The sequence below is a fragment of the Gavialis gangeticus genome, unplaced genomic scaffold, assembly GCF_001723915.1.
Source record: "Gavialis gangeticus isolate Ggan-Ray unplaced genomic scaffold, GavGan_comp1, whole genome shotgun sequence".
In the NCBI taxonomy this organism is placed as follows: Eukaryota; Metazoa; Chordata; order Crocodylia; family Gavialidae; genus Gavialis; species Gavialis gangeticus.
In genome coordinates, this window is record NW_017729004.1 from 55,183,662 (window position 1) to 55,193,296 (window position 9,635).

Genomic DNA, 9,635 nt, shown 5'->3' on the forward strand with positions numbered 1-9,635 from the left:
CCCCTGCTGGCCCCTCGTGGATATGCACCAGAATAATTCTCTCAAAAAGCTCAATTTTCTCAATTTGCACAAACTGATGCATGTTTGTAGGTCTGGATTATCACAATATAAATAGCACGTGCACTAAGTACTTCAAAAACAATTTTTTAAACCAAAGATCATAATCATTTATTACCTGTCGCAGCGGAGAGCGCTGAAGACGAAAAATAGAAGCGTCCTTAAAAGGAATTTTCCCTTTGTTTTATACTTTCCTTAAAGAAAGGAAGTCCATATAAAATGTTCCCCATACCGTAATGAAAATTATGACTATAATTGTAAAAAGCTCACTTTGAGCTTCAGAGCAAGTACATTCCCTACAGAAATCTCAAAAAGGTCTTTTTCAAGGATTGAAAGGATTTCATTCCATCCAGGAAGAGCACACACCAACTGCAGAAACTTCCTCAGCCTGCTGAAGGGTTTTTTAACCCAAAAGCTTGCTTAAAAATTTTTCCCAACTGTTTAAGTTGGTCTAATAAAAGATATTAGATTCACTCAAAGAACCTTGCCTGCCTATGGCCTTAGACCAACACGGCTACAACCTACACGCCTATTTCGAGGATTGACATGTTGGGATATCTTCATTTTTAAGAATGCTACGTATATGGAAATAATCAATTTGTAAGCATTAATTTTATACCAAAACAGTCTGTTTCAGCAGGAAACAAGAAATATACATCTATAATTTAAAAGACAGCAGTAACAGTTTGAATTATTGACAAATCTATCCTCTAAAGATCAGTTATTCTTTCTGGCTAGTGTACTGAACTTAGATGCTAAACTACATGATGGTTACAGTTCAATATGGCAACAGACTGGAAGAAAATCTTGCTGCCACAAAGCAGCATTGCTTTAATGTACTTGTGCAAAATCAAAATCACAGATAATACAATGTTTACAATCCAAATAAGATATATTTTCAAGAGACTTATATACTGTTGTATTTTACCTTGCTGTCCGATTCAGAATCAGAAGTAGAACCTTCAGAAGACTTCCGTGAGGAGCGGTACTTCTTTTTTCTTCTTTTCTTCCCTGTCTTCTTATCCTATTCATAATTTTTTTTACAAAAAAATCCAAACTTGAGTATTCAGTTGGAAGAACATGGTAACTTAAAATTTCCACATATGAATATATTCTGCTGATATAAATAACATGGCAATACTTGACTTGTATGATGAATAACATTCCTAATCTTTTCTGTATTTATTCACCATTTGTATTAGTGATAAATCCAGAATTCTTTTCAAGCTTTCTTGTTTATGATTTTTCCCTTGGTTATATACCAGAGGACCTGACTCTTCATCAGTAAGAGTTCTAGATGAGCATGCCAAAAAGATTTTTCTAAGTAAAAACAGCACATACAGCTTTTACTTTTAATTTAGGGGCTCTCTATACTGAAAGAAACCTGGGAAAATATGCAATTTACAGGGATATCAAAGCAAATCAAGATAACTCAACACATCCAATATAAGAAGCTATATTCAAGTATTAGCCAATACACAAAAGGAGCAAAACATTTTAAGCAGACTGTTTCAAAACTGCATTTAAAATATGTACTGTAAAAAGCTAAGTTAAGCTCATTAACTAAAACACTGTTTTATTTAAAATATCTGTAGGTATTTAATGCGATTCATGTTTATGAAATTTGTTTTGGTTTAGTGATGGTGATCATGTGGTGATGCTGTGTCCATATGTATACTTTTTGTTGCACGAGAAGGTTCTTTGCGGGATGAAACAGTCATGTCCTCCTCTTGAGCAAACCTAACATAGTGTCTTTGAGGGAAGTCACTGAAACATTTATATAGATCAAGGGTCAGGCCACCATGGGCCTGTGTTTGAGACCTGGACCCTTGCTGTGGTTCACAAATCTTTGCCCCCACTGAGCACCCAAGCTACCTATGTTTACCCTTGCTGTAGATCCCTAAGCCCTCTGCAGTGAAGGCAAGAAAAGGCAGCAGGGAGGGGGACATGGTACAGTCCAGTGCAGCTCAGTTCTGCCCAATCACTAGGGACCTACTGAACTCATGGCGGAAGTGGAATGCATGGTGGTTCGTTTAACCTTACAGGTTCCCCCTACCCCCCTCAATCCCCCGATTGGTGGAGGGGCTCTGCTTATGGCTCCTCTTGATCAGTGGGGAGGCAAAAACCGCAGTTTTAAATATGGTGCTGTTTTTGCCTCCCACCACTAACTGCTGAGGGGTCCTGGACAGCCCTGCTGTTTGCTGCTCACTGATGGGGAGGCAAAAACTGTGCTATGTTTAAAGCCGTGGCTTTAGCTTCCCTGATGATCAGGAAGAAGCGGTGGGGTCCTCCACTAATTAGCAGCAAGGGAGGGGCAGGGCAAGGGATGAGATGTGTGTGGGGGAACACGCAAGATTAAAGGAGCTGCTGCACACTATCTCTACTGTAAATTCAGTAGGTCCCTTCCAATCACACATGCTGCCCTGGGCCAGGCAAGAGCACACACCAACTGCAGAGACTTCCTTAGCCTGACGAAGGGCTTTTAAACTCGAAAGCTTGCAAAAAAAATTTTTCCAACTATTTAAGTTGATCTAATAAAAGATATCAGATTCACCCAAAGGACCTTGTCTGCCTATTTATTTCCTGTCATTCTCTCTTGTTCAAACAAAACCCATTTCTCTTTTGGATACAGATCCCTAATCAAATCTGAACTGAAGGAGGATACTTGATGGGGGACAAGCATAGCTATCCAGTGGCATCATTTCATAGAAGATACACAAAACGTTTTGCAATCCTGGTAATTTAGTTCTTACCTCATCATCAGAATCAGATGCACTGCTAGAAGAATCAGAACTTGATGAAGAAGAGGAAGATGAAGACAACTTGACCAAACACAACAAAAAGTAAAACTTGTGAGATGCAACATTTTGTCTGTTGGGCAAATACTTAAAGGTCCACACAAATACTCCCCCCAGTGTCTCAACATTTGTAAGCATTTTCCATGGTGTTTTCAGTTTCAAGAGACCAGCCTGAGGAGAGCTGCTCAAATAAAGCTGTATGAAGCGTGGATTTAAGATTTCCTCAAATAAAAAAATTCCATAAATGGCACTCTCTGGCCAAATTTTCTATTTTTAAACTCTAAACAGAAATTTAAAATTACGTTTTTTCCATTATATATAAACCAAATGACCACTAACAGATAAACAAGATAAATATGTAAAAAGCAGGTTTTTAAACATCTAGGTATGATTTAAACTCTTGTTGCATCTTTCCTGGAACCCAAAGCACAAAAATTAAAAAGAAAAATGCCCTGAAAACTTTGCTCACCCTATTCGATTTCTTCTTTTCCTTTTTCTTCTTCTAAAAGAAGAGATAAATTCTGTTATCTTGTATCATCTTTTGACATGTATCACAGATAAAGAAGGAACACTTGATCTTAGCCAAAAGGCCTAGAAGTGAGTCTGCATTTTGAGCTGCATTCTTTGATGATGGTTATTTTAATGTATTTATTACCAGCAAATAATGTCCTATCAGAAAAATCCACCTCCTAACATGAATGGTGTAGTAAATTGAAAATATTTACCTCCTTCTTTTTGGAGGAACTCTCATTTCCACCTAGTAATTTCTCCCTGTGTTTTTCCAGTTCTTTCTTCCAATTCTGAAAAGCAGTGACAGAAATCGTTACTATTTCAAACACTTATTGTTATTAAGATCCTTTGAACCCCTCTGCCCAGGACTGAAAATCATATAAAAGTATTATTTCTGCAGGTTTTGTGAAAAGTATCTAAACCTAACAAAATGAGTACTTTGCTGCATTTTATAGATGTAGATAAATTTACTAATTTGCTTCCTGATGCTCCAATTATTTGGGCTTTTAAACACCTTAACTATTTTAGGATACAGAATGTCCAACTAAATTTGCATATTTCCATCGTAAACAAACAAATTAAGAACCCACTTCTTATCTGGATAGTCACAATTGTTAATCTGAAGCTTCTGACAAGAGAGTTGCGCGCTTTCTTGTTTCTATAGGTTAGGCACATTGTACACAGCCAGGGATTTCTGCAATCCTCATTTCTAAGCCCATCACAAGCTCCCCAAGTGCTACTTCCCAACCCCCTTCTACACTTCATGGACTCCTTGCAATATCCCTACCCTCTCCATCATGCCAAAGGTTCTGTGCACCTCATTTCTTTTTCCACCCACACCTCTATTCCCTGCCCCCAATGAATTAGCTCTATATACACCCCATTTCCTTTACTTCCACCACACTCCTTTTCTCCCTTTCCATTTTTAAACCAGTAAGACATGGCAAATCAAAGGAGGCAACTCAAAGCCCTGCCAAACTTTTCAACCAATAAAAACCTCACTGAACTAAGAAAGCAAAGCTGAAGGAAAGGGTCAGCAAAAGAACAGCAAGTCAGATTCTCTGAAATGAAAAATCTAAAGTATAGATCAACTCTGAAAGTACAGACAGGGAAAAGAGGATCAATAGACCTACAGGTGTCATGGTAAAGGAGGGAGAGCATAAGCTGCTTCAACTTGAGTTTCTCAAACCAACGCAACCTGCAGCATCAAGCATCTCATTCCCAAAATATAGGAACCTATCAATTGAACAGAAACAATATGGTGGCTCGTCAGGTCTTCCCTATATCCAGTGTAGGTAGCATGAACCCAGACCAAACTGATCTCTAGTTGTAGCTGACCGCTAAGATCTCCAAGCAGGTCTCAGAAAGCTTTTTTTTAATACTATGGATCAGAATGGCAGATAGCCAGCTCACGATCAGAGGAGCACAAAGGTAGTTTACACTCCATATTTTATATACTCTTAAGCAACATCAATACTATATAAATATTCTATCCATAAACTAGGTCCTTGTATTTTTTTTAAATATTTGGATATTATGAATCCCAACAAAAAGGACTGCTTTGGTGTATTTTACCAGATAACCCGGGGCGGGCAACTATATTGGGTGGAGGGCCGCTTACCCAGTTTTGGCAGGCTGTCGAGGGCTGCATAGGTAGTCCTGCCCCTTGACAGGTGCCCTGCCCCCTGGTCACCATCTTGGGACCAATGTCCCAGGGCCAGCACCAGTGGGTCCCAGAGCAGGGTGCAGCCTGGCAAGGGTCTGTGGAGCCAGGCTGGGCTGCACCAGCAGAGAGAGGGGGGAGCTGGCTCAGCTCCACAGAGCCCCTGCCAGCTGGGACCCCACGCTCCTGCCACCCTGCTCTGGGCGCCACTGGCACTGGCTCCGGGACACTGGTGCAGACCCCGTGCTCCCACATCCACTCACCCAGTGCCCCCCAGCCCTATGATACAGGTTGGGGGCAGTGCATACCCCGATCCCCTGCTTGCCGGCAGGGAAGAAGCTGGTGCTGAGTGCAGGGAAAACTGGCCCCTTGCCTGCCCCATGGCTGGCGCTCCCTGCTGCAGGTGCTCACAGCTCACTCAGGGCTGTCTGGAACAGGCACAAGCAGCCCCACGCGGGTTGCAAGTGGCTACAGCATGGGGCGTCAGCCACGGGGCGAGCGAGGGGCCACTTTTCCCTGTGCTCAGCACCAGCTTGTCACCCGGCCCCGCTGCTAGCCTGGGCTCCAAGCTGGTTCTGGGCTTGCCCGCTGGCAGCAGCAGTTGCGGCCCCCCCACTTGCTGCGCCGGGCAGTGTTGGCTGCTGCAGCCCGCCCAGAGCTCACGCGCTGGGCAGCCCAGAGGCAGCGGTGGAAAACACTGCCCAGTGTGGCAAGCCGGGGGGCCACAGTTGCTGTTGCCATGTGCAGCCCTGATGGGTGAGCCTGGAGCCAATGCAGGGCCCAGGCTGGCAGTGGGGCCAGGTTACAAGGTGGTACTGAGCATGGGGGGCGAGGGGGAGAAGCGGACCCTCCCCACACCGTGGCCAGCGCCCTAGGCTGCAGCCGCTTGCAGCCCACCTGGGGCTCCCTGTGCCTGCTCCGGACAGCCCCGCATGGGCTGCGAGCGGCTGCAGGTCAGGGCGCTGGCCATGGGGCAGGGGAAGGTCTGCTTTCCTCCGTGCCGGGAAGGAGGCTGGGGAAAAGCTGAGCATGGGGAAAAGTGGACCCACCCCTGCCCCATGGCTGACGCTTCCTGCTGCAGCTGCTCGCAGCCCACGGGGGGCTGTTTGGAGCAGGCACAGGCAGCCCCATGTGGGCTGCAAGTGGCGGCATCAGGGAGCGCCGGCCACAGGGCAGGGGTGGGGACGCTTTCCCTCCACCTGCACTCAGCTTTTCCCTGGGATCCTTCCCTGCCCGGGGTCCTCCCCTGCCCTCCCCGCCTCCACTCACCCTTCCTTGTGGTTCTGGTGTGGGGCAGCCACATGGTCCCAGGCCAGAAGCCCCTACTGGCCCCTGCAGGCCCTGCTGTTGTGGGAACCTGCTGGGCTTCCCCTGGGCCCTACTGCCCTTGTTTCCTGTCATTTTTGACAGGAACAAAGGACAGATGAATATTAATTTTCTAAATTTTTTAGGGGCTCCGCAGGCCAGGCAGAATGGCCTTGCAGGCCAGATGTGGCCCGCAGGCTGTATTTTGCCCACCCCTGAGATAAACTGTATGTTTGAGATTGCAAGAACAGGATCACTAGAACATAGGAAAATTCTAGTGGAAGGGACCTCAAGAGGTCATCTAGAACAGCCCCATGCTCAAGGCAGGATCATCCCTTACTAAACTATACCAGTCAAATGTCTGTCTCACCTGCTCTTAAACATTTCCAGGAATGGAGATTTCACAGTTTCTCTAGACAGCCTGTTCCAATGCTTGCCCACTCTCACAGTCAGTTTTTTTATTAAAAAACTTCAATACTTGTCGGTGGGACCTTTTTTTAAAAACAAGTTTGGCCAGGATTTGTCCAAGCATAAACTATGAAAAACAACCTTGCACTGGAAGTGGGATGGAAGGGATGTTTCTTTCTTTAACTAATTCAACCATTTTGCAACATAAAGTTAAATTATTAAGTATTCCTAGTCACATGTACATAGTCCTATATGAACAAACATGGGTTCATCATCTTAATGATAGTGGGAAAGAAAGCATTCTTGTAATTTTTCCAGATAATCCACTAACATCAAATAAATCAAATTCACAAACCTCATTCATCTTTTCTTCAAACTCAGCTAATGCCCTTGATCCTTTCTTTTTCTTTTCTAGTTGTTCTTTTACTTCTTCCCTTTTTTAGAAACAAGAGTAACCAGATTTATACACCTTGATGCAAATGTATATAAAGCTAAAAAAAAATTCCCATGAAGGGGAAAAGAGAAATATAGGTTACCAGTTACAGATTACAAAATATCTAAAACGCTAAATAGTGCAGATTAATCTCTCTGCAAGATCTAAATCTAACATTGATACTAAGTAACTGTAACTGTGCTTGGAGTTTGTAATGTTGCCAGATAAAATAGACTGAACACCAAATAATTTCGGCAACTCATTTTCAAATACGTTATAGCTCCAGCTAAAACAGTTGTGCAAGGTCAATTCCATTCTAAAATGTACCCAACAAGCTTTTTTTCCTAGATGTGATACTGTTTAGAAATTAATATGAAAAAAATATATAAATATATCTATAAAGTCCTAAATGGCTCACGTCCTTTGTATCTAAGGGGCCGCCTCCTCCCTTATGCTCCATCACAATTGCTAAGGTCAGCCAAAAACAACCTCCTGTAAGTACCATCTGTGTACCAAGTTCACTTAGCCAAAACTCGTGGGAAGTTGTTCTTGGTTGTACCTCCTCAGCTCTGGAACTCCCTCCCCCTGGAGGCCTGCCAGAGACTGAGAATGGCCATCTTTCAGAAGTGGTGCAATATCTTTTTATTTGGCCAGGCTTTTAGCAGGTGGGGTTAAGCTCCAGGTAATTCTTTGGGAAAACCATTTTGTTACTGTTTTATTATTTTATTTGTTTTTATAACTTTATTATTGTAAGCTACCATGAGCTTTTCTGAGGAAGGCAGCATAGACATCAACTATGTAAGTAACATTCAGGTATTAGCAGCCTTGGAAAAAAAGAGAGCAACATTTTAACATTCACAGAAACTGCTGCTACAAGATTTTAAGGACTAGTCTTTGGAAAAGCTAAAGGGCTGCCATCTAATATTAAAAAAACATAATTTTTAAAAACTGTTATTTTTAAAAAAATATAAAAATTAGAACATATTTAGAAAGGAATATTTTGGCTACGAACAAAAAACACTTTTTAAAACATTAACACGTGCTAGGGAAGAGGGCCCTGTACTGCCTTAAGAGAGGACAACCTTTCATCAAACAGATGGTTTGATAAAAGGAGAAAACTGGTATTTCCACACTTACCATGTTGGCCTTGGCCTGTTCAGGTAGTCCTGTATTGTTGGCCCTGAAGTTTGGGCAGGACCTCGTGCTCTAGCCATAGCTATTGGATTCATATAAGCCTTTAAGATGACAAAACAAAGCGAGAAATAAATTAATGCATTCTGCTTTACACACAAAACACTTCATGTACAATATTTCTTACTGGAAAAAAAAAAATCTGTTTCTGAAAGGGAGTACACATAGCTCATTCTCTCCCCCATTTACTACAGATGTTAGGGTTGTTTTTTGGGGGAGGGGCGGAGATAGTTTCTTTCTTAAAAGCACTGGGTGTTGGCTGTAGGCAAAACTAGGGATTTTGACAGGGTCTGCTGAAGCTTCTGCAGGGATTTAAGTATAAAGTTTCCTAGCTGAAGAGAGTATTGCTCCTTTGCTCAGGGTTAGACTGATCACCACATCTGAAGTCAAGAAATTTTACCCCATGGTCAAACTGGCATAAACTATCAAAAATTTTGCCTTCTTCTGTAGCAGGGGGTTTGGTTCTCTTCCCCGGATCGCTCAAGTGTATTCAACTACTTTCTGTCCTTTCAGTGGTAAGACATGATGTCTTCAGAACTCAAATAAGTATAGACCCACCCCCCTTCACCTGGGGTAAACTGCAGTGTTTTTGATGTTACGGGACATTGTCTAATAGCTGCATGTCTGTTCATACAGTTGTGTGTAGAATATGCTAGACCTGTATAATTAGGATGGGTTAGATAGGATGATCCTACCTTGATTAGAGGGCCAGACTAGATTACTTACTGAGGTCCCTTCTAGCCCTACTTCCATCTGATTCTATAATTTAACCAAATCAAGAATTTTTTTCAAGCTGATAGGCAGCATGAACACAACAATTAACATTGTCAATTTTAAGTCTAAAATAGTGAAGCTTATTATTCACAAAAGGATGGTTGTTATGATAATATATTTTCACCAAACCTCTGTGCTTGGGGTACTTGCCATCATTTGTAGTGTTTTGAATTTTTTGTATGAGATGCACTAGTCATATTGGTAAAAACTGTAACAGTAAAAATTTTCTTCATTTTCATATGGGCATCTCAGCACTGTTTCTTATATTTGTTTCAATACTAAAACATCCCTTAATTATAGCAAAGCTAGTGCTCTATTATTTGGAACGTGCCCAAATCAAGGTGGCAGACAGGCAATTTCATGGGCTGATTGTGAGAAGCTTATTGCAGTAGTCCCCCCCAACCAGCCTCTGATAGGCTGAGGTGCCCTGGCAGACCCACCCCTTGCAGCTGACTGGCTGAGGGCTGCCTTTCATGCGGCCCCGCCCTTTGCAACT

The 9,635-nt window shown here is 42.6% G+C and overlaps 1 protein-coding gene across 1 annotated transcript in view; it reads right to left on the bottom strand.

The window, feature by feature from the left end:
• The window catches only part of FAM133B (family with sequence similarity 133 member B), a 26,111-nt gene extending 17,625 nt beyond the window's left edge, over positions 1-8,486 (bottom strand). Inside the window, exons 1-6 of the mRNA XM_019508424.1 lie at positions 8,312-8,486; positions 7,097-7,175; positions 3,581-3,655; positions 3,325-3,357; positions 2,811-2,879; positions 986-1,081 (exon numbers count right to left, since the gene is read on the bottom strand). Of these exons, the coding sequence (XP_019363969.1) occupies positions 986-1,081; positions 2,811-2,879; positions 3,325-3,357; positions 3,581-3,655; positions 7,097-7,175; positions 8,312-8,403 (444 nt within the window). The 5' untranslated portion in view covers positions 8,404-8,486. The remainder of the gene's footprint in view (positions 1-985; positions 1,082-2,810; positions 2,880-3,324; positions 3,358-3,580; positions 3,656-7,096; positions 7,176-8,311) is intronic.
• Positions 8,487-9,635: the final 1,149 nt, after the last annotated feature.